This window comes from Sus scrofa, chromosome 14 (genome assembly GCF_000003025.6).
Source record: "Sus scrofa isolate TJ Tabasco breed Duroc chromosome 14, Sscrofa11.1, whole genome shotgun sequence".
Taxonomy (NCBI): domain Eukaryota; kingdom Metazoa; phylum Chordata; class Mammalia; order Artiodactyla; family Suidae; genus Sus; species Sus scrofa.
Window position 1 is genome coordinate 104,856,236 of NC_010456.5, and position 25,224 is coordinate 104,881,459.

Here is a 25,224-nt window from a genome sequence, read left to right on the forward strand (position 1 = left end):
ATCTGCTCATCTAACACCCTTCCTGGGCTCTTGGTTGCTTGAATTACAGGTATATCCTTGGAATCCCAGCAACTTGGGGTTTGTGTTTATACAGTTCATTTCTGTTTTTATTAAACTTATGACAGAAGGCATTCTAATTATTTAGAGCTAAGAAAACTAATTCAGTTTTGTATTTCAGTTTATAAAAAGCTCTTTCAGGAGTTCCTGTCATGGCTCAGTGGTTAACGAACCTGACTAGGAACCATGAGGTTGCGGGTTCCATCCCTGGCCTCACTCAATGGGTTAAAGATCCGGTGTTGCCGTGAGCTGTGGTGTAGGTCAGAGATGCAGCTCGGGTCCTGCGTTGCTGTGGCTTCGGCGTAGGCCGGCGGCTACAGCTCTGATTAGACCCCAGCCTGGGAACCTCCATGTGCTGCGGATGGGGCGCTAGAAAAGGTAAAAAGACAAAAAAAAAAAAAAAAAAGCACGTTCATATTGTTGAGAGATACTATGGGCAGTATATATGGTTGGTCCTCTGTTTCTGTATTTTGCTTTTATTTTAACTACCTGCATAAGCTTCTACGCCTGTATGCATTGAATTATTTGGAGTAAAGAAAACTAAAAACTGATTTGGTTTTGCATTCTAGTTACTAGAGGGCTTTTCCTTCCTTTATATTTTGTTGGGCTTCTTCCTTTCCCTAACCCCTCTCCTCTCCATTATAATTAAGAACAAAAAGAAGGGTCATGGACTTAAATTGTGTTCTGATGAAGGAACAAGGAAGCATTATAACTGCTGAGAACCCATAACAGCATTTCTGCCTAACCCCAAGTTCCAAATGACATCTTCAAGAACCAACCTATAACTATGCAAGTCCAGAAGCACCCATCTGTTTCCACGGAGCCTTTGGTGGTTTTTACACATTCTCTTGCATGATCCTGGCAATAAAGAGTATATTGGTTGTTTCGTTTTTTCCACATACCATCTCCTCTTTTTCCCTTTTCTGAACTTGTCCTTAAGATCTATTATGACTCCTGGACTTCAGAGGTGATGGAGTTGTGGGCTGGAGAGAAAGACTCAGGCCAAGACCTTTCTAACTGGATGAACCTGTTGCTTTTGGCTCTGTCTCTCTTTACACAAGTGAAAAACAAAACAAAATGAGTTTACATTGCATGTTCCCAGAGCTTGAACCCATGGAATTTGCTTATAGAGATTCTCCTTCTTCCTTTTTTTTTTTTTGCTTTTCAGGGCTGCACCCAAGGCATATATATGCAAGTTCCCAAGCTAGGGGTTGAATCGGAGCTACAGCTGCTGGCCTATACCACAGCCACAGCAATGCCAGATCTGAGCCACCACTATAACCTACACCACAGCTCACCGGCAACACCAGATCCTTAACCCACTGAGCAAGGCCAGGGATCAAACCCAAATCCTCATGGATCAGATTCGTTTGTTCCTGCTTCACCACAATGGGAACTCTGAGAAATTCTTCTTGATTTTATAACCTATTCTGTAGAAGTAAGGTTTGAGAAGCCAGGATAAGTCCAGCAACTTGAGATCTTTCCTACTATATTATGAAAGACTCATCATTTGCAAGGAATGTGGCCTTGAGATCATAGCAAACCCTAAAATTCAAAAACATAACAATATTCTATCATTTCCCCCATGAACTGTAACAAAGTAATGAAAGATACTGAGGGATTCCTTTCCACCCTACTTAAGAGTTGCTGTACCAGTTCAGGAATGGAGAGCCCAAAGCCTCATTCTCATTCACAAGCAGAACCAGTGGTTGGCTGGGTGCATGTGCTGGCATTCACACACCTGCCTCTCTGCACATCTGATTCTCACCTCAGCAAAATCATTCCTCACCACACCTGCAAAACCTTGAGATAACTCAAGGGTAATCAACACCATTAATGTGAAATCCATGAAGGGCATTATAGTGCCATGGATATTATGGTATAAATAACAAAATGGTATTATTTACGTATCTGTCTATCAGTGGGGATGGGAGAAGGATGAGGAATAGGGTGATGGGGAACAACTTGGTAATTTCTTGAAGAGTTATCTCTTAATGAGTTATTGTAATCACCTGGCCTTTATATCCACTTGTTTAAGAGGTTGAGTCAGCAAAAAAAATGCCCTAAGATTTTTTATTGGATACATTCATGCAGAAAAACTGGAAAAATTGTGACTTATAAGCTGTAATTTCTGATTCCGGAGGCAGAGATGTGAATTCACATTTGAGGTAGACCATTGCTTTGCTTTCGGAAAATTCCTTAGGTAGATCTTTAGTGTTACTGTAAAGCAAATACCAAGCGTGGGTCTTTTGCAATTTAAATAACCTGAATTCGGAGTTCCCATCGTGGCTCACTGGTATCCTTGAGGACGAAGGTTTAATCCCCTGGCCTCACTCAGTGGGTTTAGGATCTGGCACTGCTGTGAGCTGTGGCGGAGGTCGCAGATGCAGCGTGGATCTGGTGTTGCTGTGGCTGTGGCCAGCTGCTACAGCTCGGATTCGACCCCTAACAAAAACACCTGAATTCAGCTGTTCTATTTGGTGACATAAACTGTTAGGTGGGGCTATGTTATAATCTTTGCTAATTTGGGGGAGAAATGTTTCTTTCCCTGAGTGAAGTTAGCCTGATGCCCTGTGGCTTGCTCTCGTGGTGATGTCAGTGTTCCTTTCTGAGGCTGAGGGGTGGAGACGGAGACAAGCTCAGGAAAAAATGTGCAGCCAACCTTCTCCCCTTACTGGGAAGATGCAGGAACTGGATTGAACTTGTGCAGCTCATGAAGAGCTGGACTACTGATGTTCCAAATATGCCAAGATTGAAGAATCTAGAATATACTGCTTTGGATTAATGCACTGTATTGTTAGGAGTCCACGGGCAAGGTCCTGGGGCTCTGGGGGAGAAGGGAGATTTTCCTCTACAGGCAGTGGATGTTCTCCTGATGAGTCATCCTGAAAGGGGCAGATCTTATCATAGGCAGACATGATACTACTAGATGGAAGCAGAGCCTGTGGTTGGTTGGGAACTCATGGCAGTTAAATGCAGACTGCATCCATGACATATGGAAGTTCCCAGGCCAGGGATCGAATCTGAGCCACAGCTGCAACCTCTGCCACAGCTGTAGCAATGCCAGATCCTTAATCCACTGCTGCAGGCTGGGGATCGAACCAGCAACATGACAGAGACAATGCTGGATCACTAACCCACTGTGCTACAGTGGGAACTCCATGAATGTTGACTTTTGAGGTGACAATGTGCAAAGGTGGGACTGAAGTTTGGGGCAAAGGAAGCGCTGAGTCCTGCCACAAGGAAGTAGCCTGGAGGGAAACCCAGAAAGCTGATCTGAGCCCTAGGGCTCTGAGAAGAGTCACTCTTGGCAGCCACTTCAACTTAATTCATTTGACTGCATTTCCTGATTCCTATCCTAGACCTGGAAGTAAGAGCATTTTTAAAGTCGCTATTTGGTTTCTGATGTAATGAAGGGCCTATCCCCTGCTTGGAATGCAGGGTAAAGGGGAGGGCAGCAGCCTGAGGGAGTTGTGGGCAGGGAGTGGAACCCAGCTAGGAGAGGTCCTGGGCAGGGGGCATTGGTGAGCTGGCTGCTCGGCAGGCAATTCAGATTTCTGGAACATGTAAGCATTAACCCAAGATTCTTAGAAATAGTTGAGGAAGAGGTGGTATACAGATACAATGGACTATTATTCCGCCACAAGAGAGAAGGTAATCCTCTATCTGCAACAACACTGATGGACTTTGAGGGCATCAGGCTAAATGAAATGAGTCAGACTAAAAAAGATACATACTGTATATCACATACATGTGGAATCTAAAAAACCTGAATCCACAGAAGCAGAGAGCAGAAGGGTGGTTACTAGGGGCTGGGGGAAGTGAGGAGATGTTGATCAAAGGGCACAAACTTGCAGTTAGAAGGTGAATCGGTTCTTGAGATCTAAGGCACAGCCCTGCAATCAGTAATACCATATGACATACTTGCGAGTTGCTAAGAGACTAGATCCTAAAAGTTCTCACCCCCAAAAAAGAAATGATAATACGGTGACATGATGGAGGTGTTAGGAAGGCTACAGCTAGCTATTGCAATGTACAAACGTATCCCATCAACACGATGCACACCTCAAACTTACACAATGCTATATGTCAATTATATACCATTTTTCTTACATTTTGTATTAAAGTATAGTTGATTTACAATGTTGTGCCAATTTCTGCTGTACAGCAAAGTATATATCCATTTTTTTGAGTTAAAAAGTAAAAAGAAATTCAAGTAGCATGATTTATCAAAAACAGTAACAACCATAATAATGGTATAGGATATGCTGGACATGATTCAGTGAACAACAGAGTTAATTTAATACTGGGCTAGCCATCACCCATGCTAACACTTCAGTACTGCTGATGTCAACTAACTGACAAGGAAAAATTTGGCATTTACCTGTTTCATGATAAGAATCCTCTCCTTTTTGTATTTATCGCCTTGAATTAATTACACTGACATTTGAATTTACTGGGAAAAAATACATCATATGGATCATGGATGTTATGCATACGTTGTCTCCATAGTGGGGAAAGAGCTGATTTAAGAAAAAAAAATTGTTGGGGAGGCAGACCTGGAAGACTTCTTGTCTTCAAGGAGGGTTGGGCTCAGAGCTGCTGTGATGTCGGCATTAATATAAACATGTCTCCACACGTTGGGAAGCCTGAGATAGAGCAGGGGTTTTGTTTGTTTGTTTTTGTCTTTCTAGGGCCACACCTGAGGCATATGGAGGTTCCCAGGCTAGGGGTCGAATCAGAGCAGTAGCTGCCAGCCTATGCCACAGCCATATGCCAGATCTGAGCCACGTCTGCGATCTACACCACAGCTCACAGCAACGACAGATCCTTAACCCACTGATTGAGGCCAGGGTTTGAACCTGCGTCCTCATGGATACTAGTCAGATTCGTTTCTGCTGAACCACGATGGGAACTCCCTATGGTAGTTATTCTGAAGATGAAAGTGACTACTGATGGCTGCTAGACCATTTGGAACGGCTCTTGTACCCCCACCGTACACCCAAGCCCAGGTAGCAAACAGGCCATTCAGTTTCAGGCTATCACTGCTCTTACAGGTTTTCCCTCAGGTATTAACATTTCAAAGGTGAAGCAAATCTCATCACCCCCATAGGGCTGTTGTAGGCAGATCGAGAGGCTATTGAGGGAAACCAGCTGTAACTCTGGTCTCTCTCCACCTCTGCCACAGCTGACCAAGCCCTCAATCCCAGGATGCCCCTTCAGGCCTGCTTGCTCCGGTACTAGCCGATCCACCACCAACCCTCTGCAACACCCTTTCCATAGCAAGCATCCACATTCCAACATTTACCTCCACAACCAGCAGGTCATCATTTGAAATGGGCTCAAGCTTTTTATCTGGTGGTGTCTTTTCGAGCAAAGTGCTTAATTCAACAAAGATTCTGCCTCTGTAGGCAACTCCTTCCCCCTGAAAAGCAACAGCACAGGATTATTCCTCTAGGCCTGAATAACAGCAAAAAAAAAAAAAAAAAATACTCTGCCTTTGTAGTAAAGCTAATCCAGTTACAACTTAAAGTTTCTCCTTCCTACGATGAACTTTCTCAGCTGGTCTTTGGTTTCTAAGAGCCAAGGCCCTCAGAAAGGATTCCAAAGAGAGCTGGGTAGCCAGGGCTGAAAGGGCTCTCAGCCCTGACTATGGTCAGAGGCTTTCAAGCTACGCTGTAGATTTAGAAGGGGGAGCTGGGGTGGGAATGGAAGGGGCTCAAAGTCTCCCTCATCATACTTCAGCTCTGCCTTTATCTGCATTAACTTGACTCCTTTTCTCTTCTTCTCAGAATAGGGAGGTTGTCATGTCGGCAACCAGGGCAAGTCCCAGGGTAGCCAGGAAATAAAAGAGGAAGATGTTCTGGGTGTGGCTGAGTGTGGGTGTTAATAGCGGATACTCCTCCCACCATACCCAGCGCTGTTGGCAACAGAACCCTCCAGAGAGGAAGGGAAGGTTTCCACTTCCACAGCCTGCCCTCCACCTCCACCCGACCCCTGCCCCCAGGGCTTTCTCTCTATCTTAGTCCCTTCCGTGGGCTCTGAGAGCTAATAGGCAGAATGTGGGCCTCCAGGTCCTCATCTATAAAATGAAGAGGCTGGACCAGATCAGGGATAGTAGTATCAAGCATGTCACCTCTGATCATGTGGCAAATTCCTAGAACATGGTGTTGAACAGAATACTCAGGCAGCACATTTGCTTTTCAGAAAGAGCCAACACTGGTTACTGACATCTGCCCCAAGTCTGGGACGGGGGAATGGCCGTGTGATGCACTGGCCACTGCTGCACTGGATCATCTCCAGGCGCCTTTCCTATCCCTGCATTCTCAGGCTTGAAGAGCATGAGGCATCTATGCTTCAACCCTTGATCAACCATCTGGTGAGTTGCTGGGGGCAGGGTGTTCCCTAAATATGAGACTTAATTATAACCATTAGAAGAAGGAAGCACATTCATCAGTGCTCATTAAAAACAAACCTTAACTGAAGAACTAACCTTTCCTGTGTTTAGCTCATCGTAGGGGTCTGGGAATCCCGTGTATTCTCTGGGACTTCCATAAAGGTTCAGATAACAAGGTCCAAATGTCGGAACAAAGCCCACCTCTGTTTCTCCTGTATTCGCTGAGAGATAACATCATCATTAGGTTTGAGGCTTTTAACACTCAATCTGTTGAAATAGATATTAGTTATTAGTTAGCTGGGTGAGACTGTTTTCCTCCTTTTCGTGAGTTAGTTGTATTAGTGCAAATTTTAAACACTTGTGAGATTTCCCATAGTTCCCAATAAGGAATAAGCTTTAAAATATTAAATAAACAACATCTGGGGAGTAGTTCAGGTAAATATGTTATTCTTACAAAAAGATGATGCTATTTAAGTGAAAGAATAAGAAGAAGTTGATCTTCACATTTTTTGCAAGTTTTAATTGGCATAGTAAACACGTCATTGCTAACTGGGGTAAAGACTATATTGTTTTTGTAAAGTCATTTAAATGACATATATCAGATTAACTTCATTTGTTCCCCCAAAAGGTCATTTAGCCTCAGGTAGTTAGTATAAATCTGGCAGATGCTATTAAAAACACAGGACATTTAAAATGTATACATATAACAATAAACTGCCTGCCTACGGTTATGACCATATTCACAAGCAACATGAAGTCTCCATTCCTGACATTCTGTTTCTGGTGAGTATCCACCATGCTCTGTATTTCTGCCGCCTGGTCTCAGCAAAACTGCTCTCCAACAAGGAGAGTAATGCAAGGAAATAGCAGAGTCAAAGGGAGATTGAGGGTGAAGATGCGGAAATGTGAGAGTGGCCTCCAGCCATCTGCATGACTTCCTTATGAGGAAGGATAGACTTGCTTCCCAAAGCAGGTGAAGGGGGAGTTCTCTTGTGGTACAGTAGGTTAAGGATCAGGTGCTGTCACTGCAGTGGTTTGGGTCACTGCTGTGGCACAGGTTCAATTCCCGGCCTGGGAACTTCCATGTGCCACGGATGCTGGAAAAAAGCAGGGGAAGGACCACTGTTGAGAACTACAAGGCCAGCTTTGGTTCACTCAATGTAAAGAAGATCTTTCTATGAATCAGTGATGTCAAACAATGGGATGGATTGCACTGGGGACAGAGGAACTGCTAAGGCCAAGACTTCAGCCTGCTCCTCAGTATATTGTTGAGTCTATTCCTCCGTGGATGAGAGGTTGACCAGATCTCCTCTATCACCCTTTCCAACTCTATGCTTAAAACTAAGGGAAAAAGATAAATATGGAATATCGGGGAGCAGATGCCCATTAATAAACAATTGAGCAAGGTCTATACACATGTAGTTTGCCATCTTCTTCACCTCTTTGTGGCTCCTTTGCTTTCTGGACTTCCATAGGTTGTAACTTTGTATTTTAATTTTTGAACTTTACATAGCTGCTTATCTCTGTGATTACATTATATATTTCTTTGGTAAGTGGGGAAGGATTCAAACATGTTTTATTCTGACTCTCTAAACACCTGGCTCTACCTTGGAGTACTACCACATAAATGGTCTTTGATTGGTTTGAACAAATGAATGAAAGAATGAAGTATTACCAAATATGCCAACTTCCTTACAAACCTAAGGACTATTTAATATTCGTGCAAAGTCTGATAATAAGATAATGAGATAAATTTAATTTTTTTTTCTTTTCCTTTTTTTTTTGCTTCTTAGAGCTGCACCTGCAGCATATGGAAGTTTCTAGGCTAGGGGTCGAATTGTAGCTTCAGCTGCCAGACTACACCACAGCCACAGCAATGCAGGATCCGAGCCACATCTTCGACCTGCACCACAGCTCATGGCAATGCCAGATCCAAGCTGTGTCTGTGACTTATGCTGCAGCTGCGGCAACACCAGATCCTTAATTCACTGAATGAAGCCAGGGATTGAACCCGAATCCTCGTGGATACTAATCGAGTTCTTAACCTGCTGAGCCACAAGGGAAACTCCTGACATGGATTTTTAAAAACAAACAAGTTGTGCCAATAACATAAAGGCAGACAATTTGCAAACTTTCTCACATGCAATCTCTCTTTTCCCTCTGCCTACAACCTTGGGTCGTGAGCATGGCTGGGATTATCAAGTTTATCTGAAAGAAGACAGATCTCTCTAAATCACAGAGTCTTCATCTATTGGGGAAAAACAACATCTGCCTTAAGCATGTTGTGATGGTCAAGTGTGAGAACATCGAGCAAACTTGCAAAGAATGGCGAGGACTGTGCAAATCCAAGGACGTGTTATGACTCCACATAGAAGATGAAAACCTTCAAGGTACAAAGTGGAGAACATGTACAACAATAAATAAACAACATAACAAAAAAAGTTATGCAATTATTTACAAGGAAGCCAAACAAGATGGTATGCATGTGAAAACATGAGGCATGTAGCAAAGCTGAGTTAGCACCATCTGTGTAAACTGAGCTTTGCAGGACAACTCTCTCTATATATAACATGAATATAAAAAGTGTTACTCTAGCAAAACCAATTTTAAGACAGCAAAATGTTAAAAAAAAAAAAAAAGGTGCTAAAGTCAATCAGTTGATAAATTCTTAACCATAGTAAACAGAAAGATCCAGGAGATAGCAAAATCACAAAGCATAAAACCTGTATATGATGCAGCCCCAGATCCCGAGGATGAGAAATCTAAGTAGTAAAAATACGGTTGGTTAAACAAGGGAAACACGGCCAGTATAAAAGAGACACTGAAAAAGTTAATCAAATCCAATGCTTGGTAAGTGGTTTAGCAGCACCAGAAAAATCCCACATTCAGACTCCAATCACATGGCCCTTCTGTAATTTACACAAATGTCGCTGGTTAAATGCAAACTGGCTCAAGACTTTGACACATGGCAGTACCACCACACAGGAAACAACCCAATCTCATGAGCCCCAAGGCAGCAAAGCATCCGAGAACAAGCTTCCAACCATCAAAGGGGGCCTGGGAGGTAACCAACATGTTAGGATTTTAATAAAACACTGACTTGTCCTGTGTCTGACCAGAGACTCTAAGTTAGTTTAGGCTAAGGCTATGTAGGCAAAGGGCCTATAGTTTATGGTACATTATCTGTTTCTTTTAGGGGGATGGTTGTTGCTCACTATTGTTGTATTTTTTTTCTCCTTCTTTTTACAGCTGCACCTGGGACAAATGGAAGTTCCTGGCTAGGTAGGGACTGAATGGCAGTCACATTGGCTCTTAACCCACTGAGTGAGGCCAGGGATTGAAACCACATCCTCACAGACACTACGTCGGGTTCTTAACCCACTAAGCCACAATGGGAAACTCCTGCTCATTGTTATTTTGAGACCCTGTTACAGCCTGTCTGTAGGGCCTGCAATGAGAGAAGAAGGCCTCAGAGTCAGGGGCTGAAACTGCTTGTAGGGATTTGATTTTAGTTCTTCTGGGTGTTAGCATCACATCACTAAGAAAAATGCTTATTCAACTACTTCTAGAATAATTATTTTTATGTAATTATTTAATGCTTCCTGCTAATGATAAATGAACTTAATTTTTACCCTCCTTCCCATACAGTTATAGCATGATTTTTAATTACTCTATTGGTTACCTTTAACCAATAAATTTAATCCAGTCTTAACCAATCTTCATCTAACCAGTGACTTAATCTAACTTTTATGTCTGGATCCCTCACTTGATAAGAGGCTAACAGTATACCTAACCTCCCTCTACTCTCCCCTTCTCCTTTTCGCTTCTAAGCTCCCTCTTCTGTACTTTTACGTTGTAAGAGGCAATGACATTTACCTTCTGTTTAGTGCTTTGATTACAAGTTTAACAACAACAACAAAAATTTAAAGCAATTATAGTTCTTACATTATAACAACCATGTAAGTATTGTTTTCTGCAGAGAAAAGGAGAGTCATAATTACATGTCCTCTGTACAGGTCCAGCAGCATGTCCCCTATGCCACGTAGCACAGAATGTTTACCTTTCTTTCTTTTATCATTTGTTTAAAATAATGCTATACCTGACTTCATATTTGGGTACATTGTGTTGGTTCAGCTCTTTATTTCTCTTGGACTTTCTAATCACCTTTTTTCCTTCCTCCTTTTTTTTTTTAAAGGCTGCACCCACAGCATATGGAAGTTCCTAGGCTAGGGGCTGAGTTAGAGCTGCAGGTGCCAGCCTACATCACAGTCAGCCACAGCAACGCCAGATCCAAGAAGCACCTGCACCACATCTCAAGGCAATGCCGAATCCTTAACCCCTTGAGCAGTGCCAGGGATCGAACCCAAAACATCAGGGATACTAGTCGGGTTCATTACTGCTGAGCCACAATGGGAACTCCCCTCCTTCTTCTTAAGAGGAGAAATCTATCTTTTTCACTAAATCTTATTACATTCTGGGTTCTTATTCATACTGTCTACTACCTGGCTTACAATACATTTTAAAAAAACCTATGATGTCCTAAACAAGACGAGGACAAGAGGAACCTTAGGTTTCCTAAAACAAAGTTTTGTTTCAAATTCTCTTACTTTACTCAATGTGTTTAATCTATTGGTAATTATAAGAATTTCAACTTTAATTTTGGTAACAAACGATAAGCCTCTGATATTATTAATGTGTTAACATTAAATTTTATCTGCTATGATCATAATTTGTCTCCTTCATTCTCCATTATAATTTCTGACTTATGCACAGAACCAGAATGCCAGGTACAGGCAATTAGTTCTCAGTATAGAAAACAACAAAAAGAAAAAGATATTGGTTATCAGTGCCTGTTAGCATAAAATGCATGAAAACAAAATACATATTATCTGGAGTGGAGACTACATGGTTCATTGCCCTTGGACCCCCTTGTTCTTGCCAAGAAAGTCACCAGAGAAGGGAGTATTATCTTATATTTGGATAGACTGGTATCAATGCAACTCAAAAGGGGGGGGGCACTTTCTATTGACACTCAAAAATTTGTAAAAGAGCTAATGGGAAAGAATTTTTGGTGGGAGCAAGAAAGATAAAATTTTTAAACTGTTGCCTCAATTATTAATTACTAATCAACTGTTTTGCTGGTCATCATCCAAACATCACTGAAATGATTCACAAGGCTCATCACATTTGGCTTTTGGGAAACCAAGTCCACTGCCAAGTGACTACCCCAGTTCATTCCTTCTCTAGAAATTCTCTGCCTATTTTGTTCTTGTTCTGCTGTGTGACTCACCTTCCACTTCCCCACCAGAGGCTGCGATTTTAGACAGGTACAGATATGTTGTTCCCACGACATCATTTTTGGTAAGACGGTCCCTGTTTAAAAGAACAGATTAAGGCCTCCACCTTCAAGGACAGATCTTCATTTCAACAATAACAAGATACAGTTGGAAAAGACCCGAGGCCTCAGAAATCATCCTGTCCCGTAGACCTCAGGCTTTACCGTACCTTAAAAATCACTGTTGGAGTTCCCGTTGTAGCTCAGTGCTTAACGAACTTGACTGGCATCCATGAGGATGCAGGTTCGATCCCTGGCCTCACTCAGTGGGTTAAGGATCCGGCGTTGCCGTGAGCTGTGGTGTAGGTTGCAGAGGCAGCTCGGATATGGCATTGCTGTGGCTCTGGCATAGGCCGGCAGCAACATCTCCAATTAGACCCCTAGCCTGGGAACCTCCATATGCCGTGGGTACGGCCCTAAAAGGACAAAAAGACAGAAAAAAAATTAATAAATAAAAATAAAAACCACCCCATCATCTTCCATTCAAGTTTTTGACTCAATAAAAACAGGAGTGATGAATAAGAGTCTGATTAATAGAGACAAACTATTGCCTTTGGAATGGATAAGCAATGAGCTCCTGCTGTATAGCACTGGGAACCAGATCTAGTCACTTATGATGGAGCATGATAGAGGATAGTGTGAGAAAAAGAATGTATAGGTGTATGTGTGGCCGGGTCTCTTTGCTATACTGTAGAAAACTGTAAACCAACTCTAATGGAAAAAATAAAAATCATTTAAAAAATAAAAAGAATAACAGTCTGCACTTATAGCAAGTATACATCCCAGCTGATTCTGATGCAGAGGGTCCTCCAACCACCCTGTGAAAAACACTGATCCAGTTTGACAACTCATTTCAGTTACAGAAATAGTTTTTCACAGAGATCAGGGAATTTGCCTGTGGCCATGCTCCAAACCACTGTCGTTAAGATGAGCTGCCCCTCTGGCCACACAGCCCCAGACTCCTGGGTGGCTGATCCCACATCCATTGGAAGCTCGGGGAAGACCACTCCAGATCTGGCCAGGACCTTTGTGTCCAGACCCCGCACCCAGTTCTCAAATACTGTTGTAACAACGATGATGACAGCAACAATAACAACAATAACTGGGGGAAATACCATTGCGTGATCCTCTGTGAGCCTGCAGGGTGCCAGACACCTTATCTGCATCCTCACTGGACCCTCACTATTATGACTCTGTTTCAGGAAGGAAGAAAACAAGAGGCAGAGAGGTCCAGGGACATTTCCAAGGTCACCAGGCTAAACCAGCCTGCTGACTCCAGATCTGACCCAAATACAGCAGGAGATGGATACCTTTATTATTCTACCATTTATAGAGGGCTCAGAGAGGCAAAGTGACTTGTCCAAGGTCACACAGCTGGCAAGCAGTGTAAGTGGGACTGAAACCCATGACCAGTCTGTCTTCAGTCATGGTCTGAAGGCATCCATCTCCACCCAAACAGCTGGGTGCAAAACAGCTTGGCATTGTCTCCACCATCTCTGTATCACTCAGGAAATAATGAGGTATTGATCCTTACTTTTGAGGTAAAGAAACTGAGGACTAGAGATACAGTAATAATTAATAAGCATTCACAGTCATGGCACTTCCTAAGGCTGAGTTCTTCACAATGAAAATAAATAAATAAATACCGTTGTGATAAAATGAGTGGATCAATTACAGCCACATTATATGATGAGTGCAGAGAAAAATCACATTACATAAAGTGTGTGTATCTTATTTTATCATGTTCAGACTAATTACTATGGTGGTTTAACAACCACAGTGGGCTATTTATAAGGGTCCTTCACAGGGAAAAAAATTCCCTTTCAATTAAATTTAAGTATTTATTGAGTATCTACTATGGAATAGATGCAATTTTTTCTGACTTCAATTGCTTGCCCAGAACCTAAATCTTGTCTATGTGGTTCTGAGCAAGCAATTGAATACAAATACAAATTTGTGTACCTTTCCATGAGTATATTAAAGAGTCAGTCAGCCTAACTCATGCAATGGTCTCTGGCTGGGCACACAGTAGGTATAAAAACAAAGTTTATATTAATCACATCCTTCGTTTAATTCTTTCTCATCTTTACTCCATCTAGTGGCATACCCACTCTAAAGGTTAGAACCCCACAAGAGGGAGGAAAGATTCACTTAGTATTGTGAGGAAAGTTATACTATAGTATAATATTATATATTTTGGTAATATTATATATGTTATATAATACACATTATATAGTACAATAATATTAGGTTATAGAAAGCGACTAATTAAGAGTATGCATGAGAAAAAAATGATTATTTATGGGTATTGGGCCACATGCATGGGGTTTGCATCCTTCTTGTCCACTCAGAAGGGTCTAGACTACGTTTAAAGAATCCTTCACTTGACCTCAGTTGTGAGAATACCCTATGAGGTATGTAACTGAAGATCTGGAGCCAAGAATTCTCCAGTTAAATAGGATCTCTCTGCACATCCTATTGCTTTGGAAAGGGCAGACTAAGTTGGGAAAAAACCTGCATTTGCAATGACCACAGGCAACCAGGATGGCCAAGCAGCAATTGGCCCACTGCAGAGTCTGCAGGCCAGGGTGGTCCCCTGAGCTATGAAGGGCTCAAACCCACACCCCTGAGGGTAACTGAGGCCCCTGGAGCACCTTCAGAGTGTCACCTGAGAGTCCCTTAAAACAAGCTCACACTCATTGGAAGGCGTTTTTTGTCCTCTGGCTCCTTCCTGGCCCTTGATGAACTATGTCATGGTCACTGAACAAAATAAAGCCCATGCCTCTCCTCCCAAAATGCCTTGTTGCCATAGTGCCAAGGGGGTACTAACATGAAAGTCAAATATATTGGGCCAAAGGAAAAACTAGGGCCCAAAAGGATGAGGATCCAATGGGTCTCTAACTATCTGGGTGACTGTAAGTAAGTCACCCAATCTCTCTAAGCCTCAGTGTCTTCATCTGTGAAATGAACTAATAATAGTCTTTAGTCCATAGGGTTACTCTAAGGACTAAATGAAATAATGTAGGGAAGGCGAAAAGCACGGCACCTGGCACTTAGTAGTGCTCAAGACAAAGTAGCTAACAACACGATAAACACTGATGAAGATGCTGAAGATGATCGTGAAGGTATTTGCCACCTCCACTCTCAGGGAGCTAAGGGCTGCCAACTGAATGCCCCATCCGGCTAGAACATACCCAGGAATGGCCTCATTATGGCCGATCATTGCTAGGAGATTGGTCTAGTACAAATGCCATCAGAACCTGTCAAAGAGATTTTTTTTTCCTTTCAATCAGACAGGGAGCTCTGTCCACCTTCCCTGCTAACAATATCACAGACTAGCTCTCAGTCTGGGGATTCTTCTCAGGAGATAGTTTACTCCATTTCTGAAGTCTATTTTGGACAGACTAATGGTATGTAAAGGCTTGATTTCTTATCTTGGGGTATGTTCAGATAATTTTCCTTCCTTTTGTTTATGAAAATTTGAACCAAGATGTCCAAAACTTTTCTGCAGAAACCACTATTATTATTTTTAAAGAAAATATTTAATTCCAAGAGCAGTTTATCCCTTCCCTCTAGAAGAAAAGCAAATGTCCTGAAAAGTAAGAGTTAGACCATCTAAAGTATGTTCCTCAATATCCAAATGTTTGATTCTTTAATTTAATTCTCTAATTAATTTGACATAAGTCCTTTTTAACTCACCAGTCATATATTGTTAGTTTTATTTTTTCACACACCGAAGGAAACTGTTAAAGAGAGAGAGAGAAAAAAAAAAAAAAGTAGTTACTTCTCAATTCATTCAGTAACTATGAGAGTAAGTATTTTTACTTTTTTCTACAAGAAAAGAAAGTCAAACCTTGATTTGAAGATTAACGACTTGGTTCCACTCAGGGTTTGCATTTTTCTCGATTATATTTGTGCAAACCTGTAAAATCATCAAAACAAAAAACAGCAGGTTTTGAAGTTTCTAATTTTGAAAAGTTTACAATATACGCATACTGGATTATGACTCTAGCAGTTGACTTGTAAATTGCATACTTAATAATCTTGTAAAAGTTGACTTTTCTTGATTACAATTTGGTAAAATATGACATGGGTTTAATTTTGATCTTTGCTCTGTTTCTAAGCACTAAAAGTTAGTTTTCAATTGCCAGATTACTAGCATTGGATTAGTGTCATGAGACAAGAGTTAGTATTGAGTGAGCACTTGTTACATACTGTCCAACAGACATCTCTTCACTAACATGTCCAAACAGATCTTTTGATCCTGTCCCCGGCCCTTCTCCCTGCTCCCCTAACCCGCTCCTGTCTTTCCACTGCTGTTCACAAGGATATTCAGGCTTGAGCCAGAGTCAGCCACAACACCCGCTTCCCTTCACGTGCCATTAGTCAACGCTGACACCCCTATTTTCATCTGATCTTCCCCCAGACACCTGAGGTTGGCACCCATCTGGATCCCCATTTCCTCCCCTGCTTCCCTACTTTCATGTCTCTCCCTGTGTAGCATCTTCAGTCAGCTCACCAAGTTTACTGAGAATAAAATCCAGATTCCTACTCTGCCTCATAAAGCCCTACCTGCTCCCCTCACCCACCTCTTGGACTTCATCTCTTAGTTTCCTCCCTTGCTCACTCCAGCCGAGCCGTGCATTCCTGCATTCTTTCGCTGTAAATGTACCTCTTCCTTGGAGCCTTTACATCAGCTCTTCCTTCTGTCCAGAAGCCTCTGCTCACTGCCAACCCCCATATCTCTGCATCATGCAGGCCTCTATTCAAGTGTCACTTCCTCAACGGTGTCCAACTTGATAACCTAGCTGGATACCAATCACCCTGGCACCAATCACTTCTTGCGCCCTGCTTTATTTTCTGCATAGTCCTTAGCATGAACTGAAATTATTCAACTTCTTATTTGCTTGTTTATTGATGTTTCTTCTGTTACAAAGTAAGCTCCACGAGTGCAAAGACTGTCTCACTCACTCCTTTATCCTCAACACGTGGGACACTATCTGACATTTAGTAGGCTCACAACAGTTACTTCTAGAATTGATTAACCTTTTCAACAATCCTACGAGACTATCATTATCCTTGTATACAGTGCAGGAAACGGAGACTCCGGGGTTAAATAATTTTCCATAACTGCCCATGGAATGGGGTGAAGTCTGAATTTAAATCGGGCCCCATTTACCTCCAGAACGGAAGGCTTTTCTATCACCCGCTACTGACTCTCTTAGGAAATAAAGCAGTCCAAATCTCACTTTCACAAATAAATGGCTCAAATACATAGAAGACGCTACTTCCTTGTGCCTACAACTATCTATGGTACACTGTTATTTTACTGTGGAATCCACTCTCTAATCTTCCACCATCTCTGTAGGTAAAAGTGGTAGTTACAGGACTTCCTACACCAAGAGTCCCCAGCTTTTTTCAGGGGACTGGGATAGGGGTCCCCTGCCTGATCCTCCAGTTTCAGCAGGTTGTTGGAGCATGGGTGGTGAGGAACGTGATAGGAGTGGGCAGCTGGGAACTGCGGGGCTATCTGCTCCCCCATTTACCAGGGGTTACTCTTGTTAGCTGGCAATCTCGCCTAGGAGTTAAGATAATGCTTGGACCTGGGAAATAATTCAAGTAACTCAGTGGTAGCTTTCCAAAGACCAAATTTTCTTTTTTCTTTTCTTTTTAGGGCCGCACCCATGGCATATGGAAGTTCCCAGGCTAGGGGTCGAATCTGAGCTGTAGCGGCTGGCCTACACCACAGCCGCAGCAATGTGGGATCCAAGCCACCTCTGCAACCTACACCACAGCTCTCGGCAACGCCAAATCCTTAACCCCCAGAGCGAGGCCAGGGATTGAAACTGTGTCCTCATGGTTGCTAGATTCGTTTCCGCTGAGCCACAATGGGAACTCCCAAAAGGCCAACTTTTCTAATTTGAGTCCTACATACTTTCCACTCCAAAAATAGACCTCTGGAAAAGTCTGGCATGTTGAGACTCAGATAGTCTGTGTTGCTACACAATGCTCAGCTCATCGGGGGGCTGCTTGAACAAAGAATACGCAGGAAATTACTCCAAAGACAGTGCAGTGGTGTAAATGTATGTTTCTAGAGGTATCTGCATTTCAATCACATACAAACCTTTTTTCCAGCAAAGGAAACTTCTACAAAAGGATCCACTAGGTTTTTCTTATCTGCAGTGCCTCCAAATATTTCCTTTACTGTCTGTGAGAAGGCATCATCCACTGGAAAGCAACATGTCACACAGCAGAAATTAAATCTGACTCCCTTAAAAGAACAGAAATCACTTGGCAAAATTAAAAATTTTCTCCTGCATGAATAGTTGCAACAAGAATTGTTTTCAACAGTGGCAAGCACCAGGGGCACTGGATTTCAGAAATCCTTTTTGTCTCAGTTGAGAGAAAGAGAAAACATGTTCTCTCCACAAAATCTTAAAATCAGTAAGAGTAACTTGACAAATCAATCAATAAATTATTGTGTTGAGAATCGATACTTTATTGAGGAAAATGGTAGTATAAAGAAAGTCCTTCCAAATAGGGCAAGAGGCAATTCAAAACCCAGGCCGAAGATTTCCCAGGTTCAGCACAGCAGATTCAGGATCCAGCATGGTCACTGCTGTGGCTTGGGTTTGATCCCTGGCCCAGGAACCTGGGCATGCCACAGGTGTGGCCAAAAAAACCCACAAAAACCAAAACCAAAACAAACAAACTCAGGTCTAGTTTTGATTTGGAAAAGATTCTTTAGGTCAACATATAGACTTAGTCTGACTTTCCCAGAGAAATTCAAGATTTGACATAATCACGAATAGTATGTTTAACCAACTACAAATAGCAGACCTCTGTTTCAAAACTTAAAAGTAAACAGAGTCAATTGAACAGGCCCAAGTAGGCAGTACAATGTGAGGTTTAATTTAATTATTTCATTTCAGATACTTCTGAGGGAAAGATAGTCTAGGGAGCATTACAGGGTGTTCAACAAGGGAGTGGGTGTTCCCAGGAAAGAAGCAAATCTTGAAGAGCTCCATGTGGATGCTGCCTCTTGGGGACTGGGAGAGGGGTCCTGCGTCCCAGGGCCTAACAGAAAGCAGGTAAGCTAGGTCAGGAAGACAGGATATAGCCTCCTCAGCAAGGACAGAGGAGTGACTGGACTAGCCTCTGTGCATAGAATCACTCTAAGTAATTCTCTTAAATGCATTCAATCTCTTAATACAGAAGTGACAGAGTTCTAATTATTGGCACTTAGCCACCCTTTGCTCAGCCTTTTGTTTCTTTGTTTTTTGTTTTTTAGGGCCATACCCATGGCATATGAAAGTTTCCAGGTTAGAGGTAAAATCAGAGCTGCAGCTGTTGGCCTATGCCACAGCCACAGAAACTCGGGATCTGAGCAGTATCTGCAACCTACACCACAGCTCATCATTAATGCTGGATACTGAATCCACTGAGTGAGGCCAGGGATCGAACCCACATCCTCATGGATACTGGTCAGGTTCGTTACTGCTAAGCCACAACAGGACCTCCTGCTCAGCCATTTTTAATAATCCAATAGCAAACACATTTATTTGCTTATAAAATGTTACGCTTTCATTTGGGATGAAAGGAGTTAGCAGTGCTCACTGCTGACCTCTTTGGTATTCTCTAGAATAAGAGGAAGATATGGAACCCTGAAGACTCAAGGGATGGAGCAGAATGGGCCACAAGTTCCATAAGGACCACTATCAGTGACCAATAGGCTACCCCCTGAGCCTGCCTAGGTAGCTTTCAATGGGGCCAGAATGAATGAAATTAACTCCATGCAGTCCTTTAAGAAGAAAGACATGTGGCAGGGAGCACCATTCACTATTTGGAGTATGATTTTAACACATCTAATCATGCAGATAACTGACAACCCTGGGGCAGGATTAAATCCATACGTACTCTGGGGGATATCCTCTGCTCGGTAGATCTTCAGCAAGAAGGTCACCCACCGGAGGGCAATGCCAGCTGGGAGTAACAGGTTACTTTCCACGTCATCACTGTCATTTTCACGATCTCGTTTCTCAGGCTATTTGGGGGACACATGGTAACAAATTGTACACATAGAAAAGCAGCACATATAAGAAGCCAAATGGATACTTGAAAAAGAAAACCAATCAGAACTGTTTCCATTAGGATTTCCTGTGTTTTAGGCTGAAGAATTCAGCACCAGTTAATTCAATCTCAAAACTGCTCTATAAAATTAATGCTCATATGTTTCTCTGACCAGTACACTACAAGAAAATAATGTGTCCTATTGTAATAAGAACACTAAATAGCAGATAGAGAGAGTGAGAGTTCCTCAAGTTCTCATTTCTTTCTGGCCACTGGTTTGCCCCCCAGTTTTCTGGAATAACAACTGTCCCTTTTGGCAGCAATGCCTGATTCTGCGAGTGAGCCATGCTCTATGGATGAAGTGAGGCAGGAAGTCTTAAAAACACATGTAAATTTACTGAATGAAAAACCTACTCATAGATACCAGGAGGGAGCCTAAGGGAACTAGGTCAGTAATTCTGTTGGAAAGAAAACAACAGCTTCTGAAAAACTGAGGAACTAGGGGGTTGGGTTACTGACTGGAAGGATTCACAACTATTGGTGCCCACTTGCCTAACTCTTGGTCCTCTTTTTTGGTAAGAAAAAAAAACAAATGTAAAGGTAGAGAATTTGGGGCTCACGGGAGGCTCATCTCCAGTTCCCAGGACGAACATGCTGACTTTCATGTAACCTTTGGCACCCGAGCTGGTATCTTCTGGGTCATTGAGAAGAAGCCATTTTCTCATGACAGCATGACCTAAAATAAGGTGTAAGAGGACAGGGACACTCTAAAGAGAAGCTGACAGGTCTGTGATTTCAGCTGTAAAATAAATAAGCATTTCCTCCAATGTGTCTTCATGACATGCCAAATTGCCCAGATGAGACTCTATATTAAGTCCGCTGCTTTGCACCAACTCCCCACCCACATCCTGTCCTGGTGTGCCTCAAACAAGACTCTCTAAGAGCTAATAACTTTTACATTTAATTTTATCTTATTTTATTTGCTTTTTAGAGCCGAATCTGTGACATATGGAAGTTCCCAGGTTAGTTGAATCAGAGCTGCAGCCGCTGGCCTATGCCACAGCCAAACAATGTCAACGCAGGATCCGAGCTGCGTCTGCGACCTACACCACAGGTCATGGCAATGCCGGCGCCGGATCCCTGACCCACTGAGCGAGGCCAGGGTTGAACCCTCATCCTCATGGATACTAGTCAGATTCGTTTCTACTGGGCCACAATGGGAACTCCCAATTAACTGATTTTATAATTCAACTTTGATAAGATCAAAATATCCTCACAGAACAGAAAAGTTACCTGCTAGTGACTGTTTAGGATAATCATCTTAGATTTAAAAAAAAAAAAAAAACACTCATGCTAAGCTACTATTATAGTTCCCACCAAGCATCCTTTCCTCTTCTGAATCAAGAAAAAAGTTTTTGATTCCTTGATCCCCCAAATTTCTTGATTCCCAGAAATTCACATTCACACAAGGATATCACTTACCAGGTTCATCATAGACAAATCCGACATCAATCTGGGAAAAAATAATTTAAAGTACTTCAAACAGATTTTAAAATCAGTTTAGTCACTTCTTGAAACCATCCTTATTACCACATTTAAAAATAAGGCATTTGACTAGGCAATGTCTTTGAGACCCAACATTTCTGTCTTACCCTCTTTGAAGACCCAATGCCTTGCCTGACGTGTGACACAAAGAAGGCCCTCGATCCATCATTTTGCATGAATGAGCCAATCTTAGAGCTGGATGGGACATGGTGACAAACGTGTCCTGGTTTGTTTGGGACTTTTCTAGCAGCACAGAAAGTCTCACATTCAGAGGTTCCCCTCAGTACCAGGCAAACCTGGACTTTGGTCCCCCAATAGGAAGCCACCTATCCAGTACTCTCCTCCCTTCTCCAACTAATGCTAATGCTAATATAACCATTGACCAGGTACTCCAATGTGCCACGGGCTGTGCAAGTGCTTTACACACTATCGCCTAGTCTTCACAATGACCCCACTCTATAGGAAAAAAAATGAAGGGTCAGAGAGGTTGACATATGGCTAGCTGATGGCAGTGAGAGTATGAATACCCATCTAGCTGACCCAGATCAACTTCTAGAACTTCAAGAAGTAGCTCATTCCATGTAGAACTGCTAAGAAGGCATCCACTAGAATCTGTCATTAATTCCAGTGTGAGTTACTAAGAAAAGCACCTTGATTCTCTTCTCTGGCTTGCCTTTCATACTCCAGATATACAACAACTGGCTTTGTAGATAGAGCTATGGGTCACTGAAAAGTGGAGCTGGTATTGGGTTTCTTGCCAGAGTCAAGCCCCCTTCCCTTTGTAGCTGCGTATTGGCTTCCATCCACAGTAGGAACTCTGGGAAGGGCCCGGATATGGCAGCTTCCTGGCATCGTGCTTTAAGGCACTAAGTGCTATACTTCAAAGGTTACTTGACCCAGGTCGAGGACACTCAACTGGTCTCTAGCCTCTGGGGTATTCATATCCTGCTATCGTTTCAGCCTTCAGCAAGGATCACAGCATCAATGCCTAACACGTAACCTTAACACATCACCAAGATGGGCATCCTGAGACCTGGCCAGGAATCAGATCTTCAATACGAAAGTGCCCATCTTTGATGTGCACTGAAAGAAACAGACAGTTGACACCCACCTTAAATTCTCCCATCAGACAATCTGCCCGCAAAGAATGGGAATTATAAACCTGGAGGAAAGGAGAACAGTGAAAAGATTATCTCTTCATCTGGCAATGAAATCTGCCTTCCAACCCATGCCCAACCCGTTACCCGAATGCTGATGATCTCATCCATCAATTCAGAAGGAGTCAGGTGGACATTGTAGAAAAACAGCTGTTGAAACAAAAGAGAAAAATGTTTGAATGTCAGCTGGAGTCGACTAAGGTTTAGTGGGGTCTGATGCTACAATCTGAGGGGCTTTCCTAAAAAACACCAGACAATCCCAAATTAGGTGTGACTATTTGAACCCATTGTAGGACCTTGGAAAAGGCCCTGAAATTTAAATGTCATGAACTTCAAGATAAACTCTGAAGGTTGAAAAAAGGGAAAAGTGGCTAAAAAACAACTGTAGGGTTTATTTAACTAAATAAAATTGTATACTTGAGATCAGATATCTAGTAACTGACTAAAGATCTAAGGTTTTTTCATGTCTTAGGACTTGCATGATCTGGAAAGTTGAGGCTCTCTACCATTTTTAATGCTATCATTTCTATCCAATGACTCTAATTTTGTTCTTTTAAACAAAACACCTTTAAAGCCAACTCTTCCCGTTAGATAATGGCAGTGCCTCAGCAGGGTCAGTATGGACCACATTTTAACTCACTGTAACAGCTAAATTTAAGAAGGTCGATTCTTGGAAAATAAAATGGGGGGAGTTCCTGCTGCGACCAAGTGGGTTAAAGGATCCTGCTGTAGCTTGGATTCAATCCCTGGCCCAGAAACTTCCATATGCCATGGGTGTGAGTGGAGTGAGGAAAGAAAGAGAAAGGAAGAAAGGAAGGGAGGGAGGTAGGGAGTTAAAAAGAAGAAAATTGAGTATACCATAAATCTAAAGTTTTAGGTGTCAGTAAACTTTAATGTTAAGAGAGAAAAATGGAGCATTTATTTTTTGGCTGCACCCATGGCATGCAGAAATTCCTGAGCCAGAGATCAAACCTGAGCCACAACAGTGACAACACTGTCTCCTTAACCTTCTGAGCCACCAGGGAACTCCTGAGCATTTATTTAAACTGAGACTCTTTTCTCCCACTTTTTAACTAGAAATATTTCAAGTTTACAGGAAAAAAAAAATTGAAAGACGGCAAATAAACACTCTTTTTCACTTACATTGGCCAATTATTACCATTTTGAGACACTGGCTTTTGGCTTTCTCTCTATCTTTTTTTAACTGAGCTATATGGAAGACGGTTCTAGATAATATAACACTTTATGTCTGAAAAATACATTTGCACATATCTCCTGAGAGCAAGCACATCTCTCTATATAATGACAACACTATTATCACACTCAAGAAATTTAACATAGGAGTTCCCATTGTGGCTCAGCAGGTTATAAACCTGACTAGTATCCATGAGGACACAGGCTCAATCCCTGGCCTTGCTCATTGGGTTAAGAACCCAGCGTTGCCATGGCTGTGGCACAGGCCAGCAGCTGTAGCTCTGATTCGACCCCTAGCCTGGGAACTTCCATATGCTGCACATGGGGCCCTAAAAAGGAAAAAAAGAAATTTAACAAATAAGTCAATTTTCAAAATTCTACAGTTGTCCTGAGAAAATTATTCTTAGATTTTCTTTTTTCAAATCCACTTCAGATCTTACATTGTATCCACTTGTATCCTTTCAGTTTCCTTTTATTTAGAACAGTACTCCCAGCTTAATTTTGTTTATTTCCATCAAGACCAGTTGCTTTGAGGAATCTCACAATCTGGGTTTGCGTCAGTGTTTCCTTACTGTTAGAGCCAAGTTGACTACTGGACAAGAAATGACACAGGTGATGCTGAGTACTTCCATTATCTCACATCAGGTCACACATGTCCATTCGTCCCACTATCGGTGATACTAAGTTTAATCACTTGGTTAAGAAGATGTGAGCAAACTAGGGATTTTTTTAGTAAAATCTTTTTGTTGATTATGAATTGTTCTGTTTAGAGGCTCAGTTATCTGAGTCTTCCCTTTTGCCAAGAAATCGAATCTCGAAAGAATTCAATAAAATAGAAAATTCTGAGGTGGAGATTCCTATCGGTCTTCTCAGAGGGTAGCTGGATAGATATTTGTCCTGCGTTATAAATGCACTGACAGGTCCTATGCCTTAGGCATCAAGTCATCCCGTATCTGTATCTCGTGCTCTGGGCAATCCAGTCTTGCCCTCCAACATGACCCTTTCCTAGCCTTTCCCAAATCCACTTCCCGTGCCCCCACCTCTCCTGTTAGCTTTAAAAAAGTTTTTTATTATAGTTGATTTACGATGTTCTGTCAATTGCTGCTACACAGCAAAGTGACCCAGTTTATACACACACACACACACACACATTCTTTTTCTCATATCATCTTCCATATATTCTATCCCAAGTGATTGGATGTAGCTCCCTGTGCTATACAGCAGGACCTCATTTTCCAGTCAGCTTTGACACTACTTCCCTGGGCTGTCATTGGCGATTGATCTAAGGAGAAGTTACAAACGGGAAGAAGATGGGGCCTCTAAAAGCTGGTGGCCAGTTTGAACAAAGGGAAAGAAACAGGAACATCACACAAAAAAACCCAGCTCCTTGTGTGAATAGAGGTCAGAAAACAGAACCAACACCAGAGGCAGGGCTGGGATGACAAGCTGTAAGGAACCCAGACGAACTG

At 42.2% G+C, this 25,224-nt stretch overlaps 1 protein-coding gene across 5 annotated transcripts in view; it reads right to left on the minus strand.

Moving 5' to 3' along the window:
- The window catches only part of MYOF (myoferlin), a 170,699-nt gene that overhangs the window by 85,722 nt on the left and 59,753 nt on the right, over positions 1-25,224 (minus strand). For 3 of the 5 annotated variants that reach the window (XM_021073852.1, XM_021073855.1, XM_021073853.1), the window contains exons 8-19: positions 22,649-22,711; positions 22,516-22,566; positions 21,342-21,372; positions 20,480-20,595; positions 19,707-19,833; positions 17,914-18,017; positions 15,643-15,711; positions 15,489-15,532; positions 11,745-11,827; positions 9,178-9,216; positions 6,551-6,675; positions 5,366-5,482 (exon numbers count right to left, since the gene is read on the minus strand). In XM_021073852.1, the coding sequence (XP_020929511.1) occupies positions 5,366-5,482; positions 6,551-6,675; positions 9,178-9,216; positions 11,745-11,827; positions 15,489-15,532; positions 15,643-15,711; positions 17,914-18,017; positions 19,707-19,833; positions 20,480-20,595; positions 21,342-21,372; positions 22,516-22,566; positions 22,649-22,711 (969 nt within the window). The remainder of the gene's footprint in view (positions 1-5,365; positions 5,483-6,550; positions 6,676-9,177; positions 9,217-11,744; positions 11,828-15,488; positions 15,533-15,642; positions 15,712-17,913; positions 18,018-19,706; positions 19,834-20,479; positions 20,596-21,341; positions 21,373-22,515; positions 22,567-22,648; positions 22,712-25,224) is intronic. The other 2 variants (XM_021073854.1, XM_021073856.1) reach the window with 1 other exon arrangement.